General features: G+C 37.8%; 1 protein-coding gene across 1 annotated transcript in view; it reads right to left on the bottom strand.

The window, feature by feature from the left end:
- The window catches only part of USH2A (usherin), a 747,192-nt gene extending 728,914 nt beyond the window's left edge, over positions 1-18,278 (bottom strand). Inside the window, exons 1-3 of the mRNA XM_001915645.4 lie at positions 18,040-18,278; positions 16,731-17,413; positions 12,967-13,132 (exon numbers count right to left, since the gene is read on the bottom strand). Of these exons, the coding sequence (XP_001915680.3) occupies positions 12,967-13,132; positions 16,731-17,209 (645 nt within the window). The 5' untranslated portion in view covers positions 17,210-17,413; positions 18,040-18,278. The remainder of the gene's footprint in view (positions 1-12,966; positions 13,133-16,730; positions 17,414-18,039) is intronic.
- Positions 18,279-18,784: the final 506 nt, after the last annotated feature.

Raw genomic sequence — 18,784 nt, 5'->3', positions numbered from 1 at the left:
TACAGGCGCTCTGGAAGACAGTTTGTTGGTTTCTTAAAACACTAAACATGCAACTGCCGTACAACCCAACAATTGCGCTCCTGGGAATTTATCCCAGAGAGATAAAAACTTATGTTAACAAAACCCAGCACAAATGTTTGTATCAGCTTTATTTGTAACAGCCAAAAAATGGAAACAACCCGGATGTCCTTCACAGGGTGAATGGTTAAACAAACTGTGGTACACCCATACCATGGAATACCACTCAGCTATAAAAAAGAACTAACTATTGATATACTCAACACTTAGATGAATCTCTGAGGAATGATGTTGAGTGAAAAAACTCAATGTCAAAAGGTTACATATCATGTGATTCCATAGATATAACATTCTGAAAAGAAAAATTGTAGAAATGGAGAACAGATTAGTGGTTGCCAGAAGTTAGGGACCTGGCGCTGTTGTGAAGGAAGGAACAAGAGGGTGTGGTTATAAGACACTTATGTGATTTTCTGTGATTAGTGATGGAACTGTTCTGTATCTTCACTATGGTGGGTACACAAATTTACACATGATAAAATTGTACAGAACTACACACACACACACAAATACAAGAAAAATGGGAAATCTAAATCAGATGGATGGATTGTATCAGTTCCTATCAATGTCAATATCCAAGTTGTTGTATCATCCTATAGTTGTAATATGTTACCATTTGGGGAAATGGCTAAAGGATACGTGAGATCGCTCAGTATTATTTCTCACAAGAGCCTGTGAATCTACAAATTTCTAAATTTAAAAAATGTTTAATTAAAAATAAACAAACAAGCACTATCTATACGGGACCTCTCCAATCTTAGTGCTACCCAGTTTTCAAAATTTCTGGGGTCGCACTTCTCCTTAATATTTATAAAACCCTCTTATTTGAGGTGCTCTGCCCAAGATGGCTGCAGGTATTTTAGGAGATTAAATTATAGCGGTCATCATTTGTCCCAACGTGCATTCCCACAGAATTTCATATCATTGGCAGCTCGTCCTTGTGATTGTTTTTTTCTGTCTACCTCACATTCAACCCAAACACTGAACTCAACTCCTTTCTATAAATTCCCTAAAGTGCCAACAACCCCAAAATGGCTATATGTAACAGATTTTGGCCAAATTAATTAGAATAACACAAGGGTTTTGCCTTCCAGAAAACAAACAACTTAAAATTACATACTGTACATTCATAATCTGCACTTTCTTGGTCAATCCCACCACAGGGAAATTGACATGGGCTGAATCTGCAACTCAGCCTCTGGGCTCTGACCTTCTCCACCCTTCTCTCACCAATTCAAACACCTCTGGTCCTTCCCCTTCCGTCTGTCTGTCTTTCTTTCCCGCTTCCCCAGATAGAGAACCATGAACACAAATCATCAACCAAAATTATTATTTTTTCTACTTCTAGAATATACAATTCAATGTTTTTCAGGAATTATTTCATGTAATCTTTTGAAAGCAGACTGAAATTGCTTTTCTGACAAGCATGTGTATATACATATATAATTATATATAAATTTGTAAATATCAGTATTTTTTCACTGCTGTAGTTGGATAATTGAAAGTTTAGCAAACCTATTCAAGCCATTCCATTCTTAGAAGAGTTTTCTTAGTTTTTTTTTTTTAATTTTAATTATTCTTTCTTTGGTTTATAGATATTTAAACTGGTGTCTTGAACATATGCCGTTGTTATGCATCCAGAACAATACAGCTGCTTGGAATACTCCTGAATGTTGCATTTTAAGAGAGAAATACCAAGGGAAACAGGATGGGAAAATAAAACGACTCAAGCCCATGGTTAAATAAAGTCATATTCTCCATGTCATTACCAAGTGATACATGCGATAGGCCAAATTCTGCCCTAGGTTATATGCACAGTGTTCTTTCTGACTTCAGTGGGAATCGTTCACGTATAACTGAAAGCATCAGCGAGCCCTCTGGGCACAAAAATGCCTACCCTCAAAGAAAGCAAAAATTATGTCTTCTTATATCTGGCTTTTATATGAAAGTGACATAGTATAAACGACAATTCCATTAGATAATACAGGTTTTAAAAAGTACTACCATCAAATTTTAACCATTATAAATCTGACAGAATTACCATAGTGGCATTTTCAAGACTAGAGATTGTGGAAACAAATAAGCAGGTGTTGGAAAATACTCTTCTTTTTCTAGCAATTTTCAATTTTAGTAGTTTATGTAATAAATGTGCACTGTAATATTTGTATATATTTTTCTTTTGTATATATTGTAAATTTTATAGCTATTGGCTGAGAATCTGCCATATTCTAGCAGGAAAAGTTGCTAAATTCTTCAAATATCAATTTCTAAGTTTGAATGTTCATTTATTCCTGGCTTGCTTTAGAACTTGATTGAAGATATTTCCATAAGAAAGATCTTAATGAACTCAAATTTTTGCTATGAAGTATTAGACTGATAACATTCAGACTTATAATAGGCACACAGTGTAATGTGATGTGTGATGATCCTTTTGCACACATTAGCTAAACAAAACTTTGTGTGTGTGTGTGTGTGTGTATACATGTGCAGTGTGTATATACTAATGGCTTATGACAGTTACCAAATAGACTGGATTAGCAGCAGATGAAAAAACATCGCTTGTCTATCAGGGGGAAAAAATAGAAAATTTTTTAGTTCTATGCCTCTAAGTTACTTTTTTCAGCACATGATACATTTCTTTCTAAGAAACCCAGACTCCCACTCTTATTGACACCTTTTGCTATTTTCGTCTCCCAGGCATTGTTCCCTTCTTCCTGGTATATAGAATTTCTTCCTTCCTCCTCTTTTCCATCTATTAAAACCTATCTATGCTACAAGAGTTAACTCACCTCCCACCTTCTTCATTTATCTTTCCTGCCATACCTGAATTGGAGATGATCATTTCCTGTCTTGAATTCTGATTATTTTATTTTGTTACACACTTTTTAATCCATCAAGGAAGGAAGGAAGATATAATGGGTGGGCCCCATCCCAGACCAATAAAGACATAATGAAGTGTGGGCATCAGAATATTTTTTAAAGTCTCTCAATGATGCTAAGAATTTCTATAGTTCAGAATTATTGCCCTGAGCCCAAGTCTAGCTCAAACATACTGAGTATCAAAAATATGATGCTCACGGGCCAGCCCAGTGGCATAGTAGTTAAGTTTGGCAAGCTCCGCTTCAGTGGCCCAGGTTCGCAGGTTTGGATCCTGGGCATAAACCTATGCCACTCGTCAGCCATGCTGTAGCGGCGACCCACATATTAAAAAAAAACAATAGGGGAAGACTTGCACAGATGTTAGCTCAGGGCTTATCTTCTTCAAGCAAAAAAAAAGAAAGAGGAAAATGGGCAACAGATGTTAGCTGAGGGCTAATCTTCCTCAGCTTTAAAAAAAAAATGGCATCTTCCGATTGCTCTGGCTTCATTCTGTGCTGTTTCACTTTGTCTGCTGCACTCTACCCACACCGGCCTTTTAGTTTCTCATGTGCAACAGATTCCCTTTCACAACATGCATCTAAAAGCTACAGATTGCTGGTAAACACTGGAACCTGGAAGAAACAAGGGAAGAAACTCCTCTATAGGTTTCAGAGAGAGCATGGCCTTGTGCACACTTGATTTCAGACTTGTAGCCCTTATAACTGGGAGAGAATAAATTTCTGTTGTTTTATGCTAACCAGCTGGTGACTCTTTTTTTAGGGCAGGCCTAAAATCTAAGCCACATATCTAATCTCATTTCTTCAAGTAAGCCTTCCTTGACTTCAGTGATTTGATCAAATCATCCTTCACATGATGCCGTAGAGCATATCACAGCTATAATTTTGCTTTCATTGGTGTGATTATTTGATTGTCTTTTCCTCCTAATAGACTGTGAGGTCCGTCCTAGCAGACTATAAGTGCTTTATCAGATATCATTTTCTTTTTTTTTTTAATTCTTATTTTTTTAGGATGTACATCATATTTCAAATTCTGTATACATTACATCATGTTCACCACCCGAACACTAATTATAGTGCATCCCCTCACATGTGAGCCTAATCACCCCTTTTGCCCTCGCCCCTCCCCCCTTCCCCAGTGGTAACCACCAGTCCAATCTCCAATGCTATGTGATTTTTTTTTTGTCATTTTTATCTTCTACTTATGAGTGAGATCATATGGTATTTGACTTTCTCCCTCTGACTTATTTCACTCAGCATAATACCCTCAAGGTCCATCCATGTTGTCACAAATGGCTGGATTTCATCATTTCTTATGGCTGAGTAGTAGTCCATCGTGTATAAATACCACATCTTCTTTATCCATTCGTCCCTTGATGGGCACCTAGGTTGCTTCCAAGTCTTGGCTATTGTGTATAACGCCGCAATGAACATAGGGGTGCAAGTATCTTTATGCCTTTGTGTTTTCAAGTTCTTTGGATAAATACCCAGCAGTGGGATAGCTGGATCATATGGTATTTCTATTCTTAATTTTCTGAGGATACTCCATACTGCTTTCCATAGTGGCTGCACCAGTTTGCACTGCCACCAGCAGTGAACAAGGGTTCCCTTCTCTCCACACCCTCTCCAACATTTGTTGTTTCCTGTCTTGTTAATTATAGCCATTCTGACCAGAGTGAGGTGATACCTCATTGTAGTTTTGATTTGCATTTCCCTGATAGCTAATGATGTTGAGCATCTTTTCATATGCCTGTTGGCTATCTGTATTTCTTCTTTGGAGAAATCTCTGTTCAGATCTTTTGCCCATTTTCTAATTGGATTGTTGGTTTTTTTGTTGTTGAGCTGTATTAGTTCTTTGTATATTTTGGATATTAACCCCTTATCTGATATATGGTTTGCAAATATCTTCTCCCAATTGTTAGGTTGTCTTTTCGTTTTGTTGATGGTTTCCTTTGCTGTGCAGAAGCTTTTTAGTTTGATGTAGTCCCATTTGTTCATTTTTTCTTTTGTTTCCCTTGCCCGGTCAGACATGGGACTTGAAAATATGCTGCTCAGACCAATGTCATAGAGCGTTCTGCCTACGTTTTCTTCTAGAAGTCTCATGGTTTCGGGTCTTACATTCAAGTCTTTAATCCATTTTGAGTTGATTTTTGTGCATGGTGTAAGGGAATGGTCTACTTTCACTCTTTTTGCATGTGGCCGTCCAGTTTTCCCAACACCATTTATTGAAGAGACTCTCCTTTCTCCATCGTATGCTCTTGGCTCCTTCTTGAATATTAGCTGTCCATAAACGTGTGGGTTTACTTCTGGGCTCTCAATTTTGTTCCGTTGATCTGTGTGTCTGTTTTTGTGCCAGTACCATGCTGTTTTGGTTACTATGGCTTTGTAGTATAATTTGAAATCGGGGAGTGTGATACCTCCAGTTTTGTTCTTTTTTCTCAGGAATCCTTTGGCTATTCGGGGTCTTTTGTTGTTCCATATAAATTTTAGGATTCTTTGTTCTATTTCTGTAAAAAATGTTGTTGGAACTTTGATAGGGATTGCGTTGAATCTATAGATTGCTTTAGGAAGTATGGACATTTTAACAATGTTAATTCTTCCAATCCAAGAACACGGAATATCTTTCCATTTCTTTGTGTCTTCTTCGATTTCTTTCAACAATGTCTTATAGTTTTCAGTGTACAGGTCTTTCACCTCTTTTGTTAAGTATATTCCTAGGTATTTTATTCTTTTTGTTGCAATTGTAAATGGCATTGTATTCTTAATTTCTCTTTCTGCTACTTCGTTGTTAGTGTATAGAAATGCAACCGATTTTTGTACATTGATTTTGTATACCACAACTTGACTGTAATCCTTTATTATTTCTAAAAGTTTTTAGTGGACTCCTTAGGGTTTTCTAGATATAAAATCATGTCGTCTGCAAAGAGTGATAGTTTCACTTCCTCTTTTCCAATGCGGATCCCTTTTATTTCTTATTCTTGCCTGATTGCTCTGGCTAGGACTTCCAATACTATGTTAAATAAGAGTGGTGACAGTGGGCATCCTTGTCTGGTTCCTGTTCTTAGAGGGATAGCTTTCAGTTTTTCTCCATTGAGAATGATATTTGCTGTGGGTTTGTCATATATGGCCTTTATTATGTTGAGGTATTTTCCTTCAATACCCATTTTATTTAGAGTTTTTATCATAAATGGATGCTGTATCTTGTCAAATGCTTTCTCTGCATCTATTGAGATGATCATGTGATTTTTATTCTTCATTTTGTTAATGTGGTGTATCACGTTGATAGATTTGCAGATGTTGAACCATCCCTGCATCCCGGGAAGGAAACCCACTTGATCACGATGTGTGATCTTTTTAATGTATTGTTGTATTCGATTTGCAAGTATTTTGTTCAGGATTTTTGCATTGATGTTCATCGGTGATATTGGCCTGTAATTTTCTTTTTTTGTGTTGTCCTTGTCTGGTTTTGGTATCAGGATAATGTTTGCTTCGTAGAGGGAGTTAGGAAGCCTCCCCTCCTCTTCAATTCTTAGGAAGAGTTTGAGAAGGATAGGTATTAGGTCTTCTTTGAATGTTTGGTAGAATTCAACAGGGAAGCCATCTGGTCCTGGACTTTTATTTTTTGGGAGGTTTTTAATTGCTGTTTCAATATCCTTACTGGTGATCAGTCTATTCAAATTTTCTACATCTTCTTGCAGACATCATTTTCTTTACATGTCACATTTATGGTGTAAGCTAAATAGGCTGGGTTTATCTTTGTTCTCAATTTATTGTGGGGATCTAACATTTTGAGAATTTACATCATTTTCCTAGGGTTGCAAAATTTTTTTTTAAGTTTTCTTTTTGGTGAGGAAGATTGGCCCTGAGCTAACATCTGTTGCCAGTCTTCCTCTTTTTTTTTTTTTTCTTCCCAAAGCCCCAGTATGTAATTGTATCTCCTAGTTGCAGGTCATTCTAGTTCTTCTATGTGGGGCGACACCACAGCATGGCTTGATGAGCAGTGTGTAGGTCTGCACCCAAGATCCAAGCCAGCGAACCCTGGGCCGCCGAAGCAGAGCATGTGAACTTGACCACATGGCCATGTGACCGGCCCCCAGGTTGCACAATTTTTAAGTAAAATGTCAAGAATTAAAGCCTTGCCTTCTGACAAATATTGTACTTTAAAGTCCCACGCAAAAATGCACAGAGAATAATTAATTTTTACTTGGATGGTTTTAACCCTCTCCATAATCAAATGAGAAGAAGCCCCCCTCTTGTTTTTATCGTATCATAACTTGGCTTGTTCTGTAGGGCATGGATCAGTTGATCAGGATGTTTAAGTGGAATATTGTTACATTCTTTTTTCGATTTCCTCTGAAAGCCCCAGTGCATGGTTGTATATCCTAGTTGTAAGTGCTTCTAGTTCTTCTATATGAGCCACCACCACAGCATGCCAACTGACAGACAGGCGGTGTGGTCCCAAGACAGGGAAATAAACCCGGGCCACTGAAGTGCCAAAGTTTGAAGTCAAAGCACCGAACTTTAACCACTTGGTCATCAGGGTTGGCTTGTGGAATCATCTTTTTTTAATACACTGTAGTCTTTCGTGACTGCCATAAACCACAGAGATATTGAGCAGAACTTCATATAAAATTACATTCTGTCGTGCATTTAAACCACTTGTATCAATGAGGGATATAGCTGCAAAATATATTGATCTTAATTTTTTGTACAAATCACGTAAATACATGGAGCATTACAAATGTTTACATTACAAATATGTACAAACATGCAAAAAAGGAACTTACATTTACTTTACAAATATGCTTTTTCAGTTCTTTGTTTTTTGCCGCAGAGATCCAGAGCACGTTAAAAATTAATTACTCCTTAAATTTTCAGTGACCTAGGTCCATGGCAATTTATTATTTTTTAAATTAAAGGTCAGAGAAACTTGAGACTGTAAACTTAGGCGCTATTTTAATCTGCCTAAGGCTCATTTGTCTCATCTCTATAATGGAAATAATATAAGCCACTGTCACAGAACTATTATTAGCATTTGAAATTTAAGTAGGTACAATGTTTAATACAGTACACATAATCAGTGTTCAAAAATGACAGTTATTATTGTCATTGTTTTTAACTGATTATTCTGAAAAGCTTCGTTAAATTCTATTGATCTTTACTTAGTTTTGAATAACTAAGCTATTTACCTCACACAAGTGATATTGAGCTGGCTAGATACCAACAGAAGGCTTTGCACAAATAATATTTAATACGTGCACATACACATATAATTGTTATAGTTCCAAGCAATGAAAATGATTAAGGAACGATATGGACTGAGATTCTCTTGGGGTGGGGGGTTTCAGGTGGTATTCCCATGAGAATCCCAGGACATAGAGTTTACTGAACTGAATGAGGAAGCTTCCAGGAGGCTGCGTGGATATTTTATGTTCCCTCGATCAATAGAAACGTGGAAATTACTTTATAAAGCGTGCACGTGGGCATACACTCCAGAGATTAATTGAGAGACTTGCTTTGTCTATTCTAACAAATGTTGGTTAAATTGGATTTTCCTTTTCTCTAGAACTATCAATAGTTTTCCTGTGTTGGATTGAATACATAAATCAAAAGAACATATTTCATGAACAAACTCTGATTATGAAACCCCTATTCGTCATCTATCGATTGCTAAAACTTTATTTACCATGCATTTTATCCTTCATTGTATCAGGTTAGAACTGCTCCTTTTCTCATTATTGTAGCTACAACTTTCTGCGGCTCTTGAATTGTTGGTATCAAGGAGCCCTCAAAATAGCATAGAAAACGTGAACAACCCCATTGCTAAACCATTTCTTGCTTCCATTTTGCATCAGCTTTAAATTACAGTAATTGTTTTACTGCATTTCAGCATATTACTAAAGAATTACTATACTAACGATTCTTTACTGCTATTCGTCCTATAAAATGTGTGGAACTGCTTAAAGGAAAACGGTATTTTCATGGGAAACTCTGGGTTTTACTTTGAAATGATATGCAACCAAATGCAAAAATACTTCCAAGTTGTTTTACTTCCCAATTCATAACAAATTGCCTCAGTAAAATCCTTTTACAGATTTCAAAACTTTTTCAAAAGGAAAACCAAGAGAGATCTCTTACAATAACTAGAGCATGTACTGATTCAATATGAAAACTAAGCTTTAAAAAATCTGCTAATGTTATCAGTGCTCCCCGTTTGATAATAAAAAGTCTGAATTGATTTTTTCCAGTTTTAGTACAAAAAATACGACATAACGAATTTCAGCTTGATGTAATTTGCAATAGCCAATATATTAAACCCCAAAGTGAAATTTAAATTGGCAATCGTGTCAGATTCAAGTCCCTGAATGAATATTAATTTGAAAACTAATCATTTTCCAACAGGCTGAAGCTTCGAAATGCTAGTTTGTGAAGAAAAGCAGTTAGATCCGTTACTCTAACATCGGGCATTTTTTGTTTACGAAACCAGACCTCCGATATTCACTATGTCTGACTCTTCTCGGCATCTTCTTTTTCCCCCGGGGATTTCATTATTTAAAACTCATTTCTTTTATGAATTTGGGAAATTAGAATTCCGATTTCACTGCTGGAAAGCTGATACTGAGTGAACTGTCTGGGGTGAGGTGTAAGGTCAGATCTGTTAATTAATTTTATGTCACTGGGCCTTGTAAGTTAATTCTGATTTTTGAGCCAATCCCATGAGTAAAGGTTATGTTTTAGTTTTATACACACATCCACACACCACATAAATTCATTGAGTTGTGGCCATCCTGGAGGATGAGTAAAAATATGCATACACATTACAGACTTGCAATTTGAAACTTGACTAAACCATATTGTCAATTACGTCTTCTACCTCTGGCCAGCATGATGGAAGTCCCTAAGCCCGAAACGACACAGAATTTGGATGTGCTACAGAATAATACAACACTCGGTAAGTTACATTTTATCTTAATATATATTCTTGGCACTTATACAGCTAAAGAGTTACAAGCTGCATTTATCCATATCTTGGCCATAAAATCTACCAAAAAGATGGTTCTGTGTAAATACCAGACAGCGTGGGGAAACAAGACAAGCCTGATGGTCAGATGATGGAGCTAGCTCTGTCACTTACTGCCTAAACGACCCTACACAACTCGACAGCTTTCTATACTTGAATAAATCGTGCCTCCCTCTGTACTCCTCTTACTTTTTTATGTAGAATTCAAAGAAACCTCATTTTGTTCATCTAATCGTCTTACTTCATAAAGAAGGAAACTGAGCCAAATGAATTTGTTAAGACTACAGAGTAGCAATAAATGAATCATATTTCTCTACTTCTCATCTCTTGCCCTTTCCACTACTTTTTACAACCACTTTTTTTGTGCGTGTGAGGAAGACTGGCCCTGAGCTAACATCCATTGCCAATCTCCTCTTTTTGCTGAGGAAGATAAGCCCTGAGCTAACATCTGTGCCAATCTTCTTCTATTTTGTATACGGGATGCCACCACAGCATGGCCTAATGAGCAGTGCCACGTCTGAACCCAGCATCCAAACCTGCGAACCCAGGCTGCTGAAGCAGAGTGTGGGAACTTAACCACTACGTCATTGGGCTGGCCCTATAACAACTTTTAAGGCACAAGCGCGTTTCTTATTAAATATTTATAATATAAATTATTACAAATTTCATAATATCTTAAATGCATTCAGAGTGGTGTCCAGTTTAAAGGAACCCTATGCATATCTCCAATTTTGAGTAAATAATTGCTCTTTAATTTTCATTTGAATGAATCCAGATTCTCACAAGGCTGGGTACCTCCAAAATCTATCAATAAATGCCAGACCAATAAATGACCGATCTGCAGGGGTTTTCTGTTTTATGACTATTTAGTTCTGTAGTTTTAATGTAAAATGTAGAACGGGAAAAATCTTATGTAAAAATAAATAAAAGTGCACAAATTGGAAAGGACAAGTTTTCTCTTGCTAGTCAAACAGTTTTGAAATAAAGCAGTCCCATTAAATCCTAAGTACTTCAACCTTTTCTTAAAAGAAGGGGAAGATTTAAAGATTTATAAAGAAATTTTGCCTAAACTAGGAAATGACTCATATCTGACATGTATGGAAATGATAATGTTGATTTCAATAGGCACTCTAAGAGCATTTCACTCCCTGGAGAATAATTCAGCCATGGTTACCTCTTCACATTTGGATTTTAAACTTTCTTGTGAAGCTTTTAATGTACTACTGCCTGCCAAAACATGGCACAGTTTCACAGATACGGCAAAATAAAGGCAAGTAAAAGGAATTCTTTTTTTATCATCGTTGATACAAAAATATGCAACAAACATGTCTATTTCACGTCTTGTGCAGATTCCCTTTCTTTGGCAGTTTCTATTTCCACATGTTTTGACATTATGACCCAATTCTGTTGCACTGGTGCGTGGGTGGAACGGAAAACTTCAAGATACAGAACAAATTAGTTCGCTACCTGCTAACTACTAACAAATGAGAGGTAAGCAGGAACAGATTGAAACAATCATGCACTATAGACAGGACCTGACATCACATATGACCTAGCCTTTTGTAGGTCCTTTCAAGCCTGATAGTATGGAAATGGCAGTCCCTACCAAACGCATTTGCTAAACTCCTATCCTAACTAAAAGCTGAGTAGAAGGGCCAGCCTGGTCGTGTAGCAGTTAGGTTTGCATGCTCTGCTTCGGTGGCCCGGGGTTCACCGGTTCAGATCCCAGGCATGGACCTACACATCGCTCATCAAGCCATGCTGTGACAGGCATCCCACATGCAACATACAGGAAGATTGGCACAAATGTTAGTTCAGGGCCAATCTTCGTCAGCAAAAAGAGGAGGATTGGTGGTGGACTTTAGCTCAGGGCCAATCTTCTTCAAAAAAAAAGCTGAGTAGATAAGGTATAACATGCTGATTGAATGTTACTTTGTGAATACCTTCTCATAGAAATCAGCCATTGTTACCTGTATGCATTTATATTTTAAACGTTCTTCCTAAGGCTTTTAATGTGCTACTATGCAAATATATGGCAGAATTTCACAGTTATAATCAGGCAAAATAAAGATATATACAAATTGTATTTAAATCTTCAAGAACTATTTCGATCCTGAAATAGACTTTAAAATCCAAATAACAATTCTTGGGACCCTCTAAGGAAGTCTACTCATTGTTTGCTTCAGCTTGGAAGAAAAGTATGAGAAGTAAAAGACTATTTTCATAAAATGAACAAGGGTGCAATTACCCTCTAATGTGAATGGGGTTTTCCTGGACCACTGTTTGGCTGCTCCTTGAGAGCATCTTCTGGGAACTGAGGTACAGAGTACCTCTGGTTTGAAAGGCAACAATGACTTTTGTCTGCATCGGGCCATTCCAGTACCCTGAAGAAACAAAAGAATAAACTGTCTGTATTTCCAGGAACCAAAATACAGACATCTTACAGCTATTTCAGCCTTTAGCAGCTTTTATGGCTAATACGAACCGTGGCTGACAACTAAAGTAATAATATAACACCTTTTGAGTGTTTGAACTGTAAAGTTCATTAGTTCTGAGGTCAACATTTTAACGCAACAGCCAAATTTTATTCACATCATCAGATGCTGTCTGTGAAAGACAGTTGTAACTACCAGGCAGGGGCTTAAATACATCCATGACTAGTAAAATTAGTACTAAAAGAGCCCTTACACATTTTTTAACAATCTATACTAACCAAAGAAAACAAAAACTTCCTGAGGATATTATTACTCTAAAGAGCATCGTCCTAAGCTTCTGTGGCAATTTTCACAGTAAGTCTGATGGGAAAAAGGCTGATATGTCAAGAGATACATCATTAGGTTATTTAAATATTGTTTTTCTTTAGTTTTCATTTACACATACCTGAAACCTAAAAGATACCGCTTCAGATCTTGTGGGAAGATGCTATTTAAAGGAAAGAAAGGAAGACAGATCTTTGTGTTTAACCAAATGTTAAATATTTTTTATTTTACTCACCTGCACACTAAGATGAATCCATTTCTTCACAAGAATTCTCCCCAGTGTCATTACTTTTATTGGAGGCTGCAAACCATTTACTGTGCGGTAATAAAACATGGTCTCTTTCTCAGATATTGTAAGTTTGAACACAATCTGCCCATCCGCCGTCTTTTCTATAACACACCTTAGGAAGCAACCAGAAAAAAGAAAAGGTCAGCATCCAACCAAAAGGCATGCTAAGGCATTGTGCAGCTACAGTGTAAAACTGACCGCAAACTCCACTCAAAGGGTATACTATGAATAAGTGCCTGATGGTCAATGCATTCAAAGCAAGCTTTATTCCAATCAAGAAGCCCTTTTCTTTCAATAAAAAATAGAGTTCTTGTTCGCAATATATTCCCCAGAACCTCAACACCCTTTATTAGAGATTCACGATGGAAACTAAAGTAGTTGAATCATCCTGCAAAACTAACATTTAGCCTATTGGCTCATTAGTTCCTCTTATATTTCTTTTATAGGAAGTGGCACAATACACTACATCCTGCTTGAGTATTGAGTTACCAGTGCAAATCTTTTTCTTTTTTTTTAATGTAAAGAGAATTTAGTGTCTATAGAAGGCTCGAAACTGCTAGCCCTGGAGTCAGAATCGCTCTGTTTAATTCCCATGATGAAATGGAGAATAGACAACGATAGTCTTTACTTACCTCATCATCAACTGGCCAGAAGCCAAAGCCAGTGTCTGTAGGACGACTGGCTAGCTCTCCATGACTACACAGCCCAACTCAGGCACTGAAGTAGTGTTAATGATCTTGGATGAAAGGTTATCTAATCTTCTAAGAACATAGTGAAACAATATTTTGATAAAATAGAAGAATTTTCAGAAAATTTCTAGGTTTTGTGTCAGGCTAGTTATCAAATTATTTTTTTAAAAGTCTCTTCTATCCTTATCACAGTGGTACTCCTTTCCCATCCCTTTAAACAGACATATGGCATTTTTTTTAAACATTTTTCACTTTCTATATGAATTTATGTTTAATAGAAATTATTTTATTTTATGTTAACTATATCATCGCAGTTTCTGACCACACTGTACCCAATGAGGAGAAACAGATATGAACTTAAGCCCCAGCCCTCTCTATCACATTTCAACCTAGCAACTCAACTTTTTAGCAGAAGAGAGAGTATTATGAGTGCTTGCTGGTAGCCTTCTGAGGGGGTTATTCCCAAAGACCTGCCAGTTAAACAGAAATACCACTGACATTAGCCATCAACATCTCCCCAAATAACTAGCTATTGAAGATGCTCATCAGCCTGCATCTCATAGACAAGAAGTCAAGAAGGTGGTACACCCAAAGAAGGAGAATTTCATCAGTTACTGGAGAAGCCTGGGTCTCTCTCTCCAACTCGTTGCCTCCTACTTAGCAGGCATTTCCATGATCAAGCCTGATCCTGGAACCCCCCACTCAAGGTTGCTGAAGAGGCCTTCCTTTCTGCTCACTGAACACACTGTGCTGCCTTGGTAACAAGACCAATCCATCCGTCTTCTCATTAGATCATGAGTTTTTGAGGACAGAAGCATAGCCCAGTATATTGTAGATCCCCGAAAAATGATAAGTTAGTGATCAAACTGAGTAGAAAGCATCAAAGAGGCAAAGATAAGATTAAGCCAACCAAGAATTATTACTAAAGATGCTTTAAAACTTTCCTTAAAGGGCACATTTTTCACAAATCATTCCTTCTCACTTGCACTTATTCTTTCCCCAAGTTGAGAGGTAAGAATAAGATTGGAAAACACTTAATAGTGACTATTTTATTGTACATGTTTTGGTGACATTGTATATTTTGTACATGTATTTGGTGACAAAGTTCTGAGAGCAAGAATATTTTTAATTTAGGCAAATAGGTTTAGTTGACATAAAAGTTTACATAAAGTAGAAATAAGGTTTTATAGAAATTCTACTGTGATTTCTTTTAACCCTTTGGTAGTTGGATATTTCTAAGTCAATGGAATGAAAGAGTTTCTCTTTATTCCCTGCCTCCAGGTCTTAAACAATCTAAGAGGAGTTTGCCTCTATTCGTTTTACTTGAGTTTAAATCTACAAGTTAGAATTTGACCATTACTCAAGAATGTATTTATCAAATGCAGGCTTATTTCCCCAAGCTTACTGAAAATGCATTTCTTAATATGTTATTGATTATCTTCCTTGCTATTTTGTTTGCTTGTAAACATACTAGCTTTGGTAGATAATGAATGTGAGAGGAAGGCAGGTAGCAAAATATTTAGGAACTGGATTTATTCTGCTCCTGGATAAACAATAATTGGATAATCCATGTTCTGTTTGTTTTACTTATCTAGTGCAAACACCCCGAAATTCTCCCAATTCCCATAGGTATTTTAGTTTTGAGAATGAAAATGACCTTGATGCATGGAACTCTCCAAATCATAAAGCATGTGCTACTGCCTCTATAAATACTCCTCTGTCTTATTTATACAAAATGATACCAATAGAAGATGAATTTAGTAGAGACATACCCCTGGAAAAACATCTTATCCTAGCCATATTTGTCGAGAAACAATTTTTTGAGTCACTTTGGGCACTAGTTACATAAACCAAGTAGCCTGGATTTACTGACATTTCAAATAGTAAGAAAACAGGATTTTCTTTTAGGAGAGAAATAGAAATAGGGATCACGGTTTGTGATTATTTTCATTCCAAATAAAACAAAATGAAAATATGCCAACTTTTACTTGGCAAATTAAAACCAAACACCCAAGACATTGAAGTCGTATTTGCTTATGAGATTATAAGACTTTTCTGGTTTGTTTCACAAGTTTTTAGGTATTTGGCCAATGCTCTTACGCAAAGAAAACGTCACAAGGGGAAGAACCAAGCCCTACAGGAAGACGGAAGATAGGCCAAAAATGCTTCAAAATTGTCCTACTTATTCCAGTTTCTAGATTGGCTCTAGACGCTTAAGGGAAACGCACTAGACATCAGCTTTAGAAACTGTTAGAGAATGAAAAACAGGTGATGACATAAACTAACAAAAAATGATGTTAAGGACGCAACACTCCAAACTCACAGAAAATCAATGGCATAAAAGCTTTTGAGAATCTTTCATACTTATCTATGTATTTCCTAACTACCTGGAAGATGAAAATACCACAAGGTAGAGGGCCAAAAGCTATGTCTTTTCAGAGATGGAGTGTTATTCGTTTTCTCAACTCATACTGAGCATCTTCCATGAGTCAAACAGACATCTCTTCTTGGGGAAATCGGGATGAATTAAACACAGTTCTAAGCCCACAGAGAGCTAGCTGTCTGATGAAAATTTTATACTGTAATAGGGGCAGGCACTTATACAAACCCAGACCAAGACTTTGAAAATATCAATTATTTGTATTATTAGTCCCTATGCCTTAAAACTCACCCTGAGCCTGGTGTAGCCTCTGAAGATTTGACTAAGACCAAAAGTTTAGCTAAACTACTAGGAAAAAATGAGTCAGGTGTCAACACGTCTGCCTGCAACGAAACTATTTTAACCTATTCTTTTCTGAGGGCTCAGATCATCTACAGGAAGGAGATAAAAATTTTAAATTTAGGAAAAAAATGTTTGGAGTGTAAACTTGAATAGGAAAGAAGAACATAGGAGTCGGTCTTCAATCACGTGAATTCCAAATACTAGCTTTCCTTTCTAGTTGGGAATTGGAGCTACAATAGTCTTCTCGACCGCTGATCTTTCGGGACCCTAGGAAAGCTGACACTCACTCGACTACTTACATTACACCCTCTTGCTCAGGTTTCAACCACACAGCTAAAGTAAACGATGCCGCCAGCGTTGGAGAAGGAGGAGAAGAAAAGCAATTCTTGTGATTTCCAAAAATAAAACTTGTCGAATTGCTATGGGAGTTGGGACGCAGATCCTGCTGGTCTGCGGTGATGCAGCCTCTGAACCCTGCTGAGAGCAGGGCAGTAAAGTTCGGGGATGAAGATCGATGTGGACAGTCCTGAATGCAAAATCGCTGGGTGCAGAACTGGAGACTTTCGGCAGAACTGTGACAAAAAGCGTTTCGGTCTGGGAGTCCACACGTTGCTTGGGTTGGCACCATTGAAACCTTCTTGAAAGCTGCCACATTCTCCAGCCTTGGGAAAAGACCTTGTGAGTGAGCCAACGATATGGAAACAAAATAAGCAAAGATCAATGTTTCAATGACGTGAAACAAGAAGCCGAAGCCCAGTGAAAGAGCTAGGCAATTCATGTTTACAAAAACGCATTCTCCTCCTGGTAAAGCTTTCCTAAATAAATAATAGGGCCAATGCCGCTCGCCAGCAACACTTTCAAGCAGGATGCTTTAAGTAACGCTGAGAATCTCCATTTTCGGGAAATCGCAGACACGTTTTCACGCTGAGGTAGTACCAAAGGCGTTCTTAGCAATGGCGAAGACATGAGTAGCAGCTGGTGTCTGAGAATCAAAAACAGAGTGTCAAGAAAATCCTGCTCCATCTGTAAACCCGAAGTTCATCCTAAGCATGAGGAGTTGAGCCCCTGCCAAGAAACATTATCGAACTTCTCAGAAAACATTTTGAAGTCCATTGTCTAGAGTATTTTAACTCACTATTTTAGTAAATATCTGCATTTTACGGGGCAAATCAAGCATTTTAAAAGTCCACCGGACAACCAGGTTTATAGATACATATAGAAACAGGTTTTTATTAATATATTTCACCACACAGCAATTTCAGATTGTTACTCCGCCCCAGGGAATTAGCACTATCCACTCTACTTAACAAGGTAAAGAATTGTATAGATTTCCTTTACACATGAACCGTGTGCTGGAACACAGAGGGAACGTGCTGATGTCCGAAATAAAGCTGCCAGAGCACGCTGGCCCTTGCCCCCTTATCCCAGCATGGGCAACAACTTTAAGCTCACAGTAAAGCTGATTAGAAACCCAACACCATCTGTCTGTCCCAAGCTTTCGTATTTAGCAAACGTTTGTGTGTTTCCTCATATGACTAGGTATTTGTCAGTTAAACATGGACCCCTAATACTGTGTAAGTAATTGTATTGATAAATAAGCTGAGTTACCATTTCTTTATTGCATTGCAACCAGTCCCCTCAATGTGACAAATGGCTCTTCACAGGACCCTTGTTGCCTTCACTGTCCCTCGTTGCCTGGCAACGCTGCAGCAACCCCCGGTGACTCTTAGCAAAGAGGCCGCCGCAGCAGGATGGCTGCAAGGAAGACTTGGGCGCCCAATAAAGTGTTCTGCACAGCAAACACTTGGTTACCTGAAACTCACAGAGCGCAGTCTGCTCGGTGGCCCGCCTGGAACTGAGCTCCCCAAGTTTTCAGCAGGTGCCTGGAGCAGTGGGAGGGACCAGGATGGGGCCAGGCATGCATAATTTTAAAGTAGCAGTACACCTTATCCGATAATCCCCTTTTCGCCCCTCCTCTTTCCCGCTTTCATGCACCTCAATCCGTTTAATCACGTCATCCAAATGACCTGCTACTGTTAGACAGGAACACAATGAACAATTTCCAGGGTTCTTTCTCTTTTCTGGGATACAAAGTGAGATTCTAAATCTTAATATATTGATGCGCTAAAAGTTTGGTCCGTGGATGGAAGTTTCTGTTGACCATTCAGTCTTACTGCCTCCTTCCCCCAGGATAGCCTCTCCTAAATACACAGGCTTCTCTAGACTCTGGGGAGCATCTGATGTAATCTCTAAATGTTGCATTTGGAAGATCAGGGATTTTTTTTTTTTTTTTTTTTTGAGGAAGCTTAGCCCTGAGCTAACATCTGCTGCCAATCCTCCTCTTTTTGCTGAA

Source organism: Equus caballus, chromosome 30 (genome assembly GCF_041296265.1).
Source record: "Equus caballus isolate H_3958 breed thoroughbred chromosome 30, TB-T2T, whole genome shotgun sequence".
In the NCBI taxonomy this organism is placed as follows: Eukaryota; Metazoa; Chordata; class Mammalia; order Perissodactyla; family Equidae; genus Equus; species Equus caballus.
This window is presented reverse-complemented; position numbering and strand designations above follow the sequence as displayed.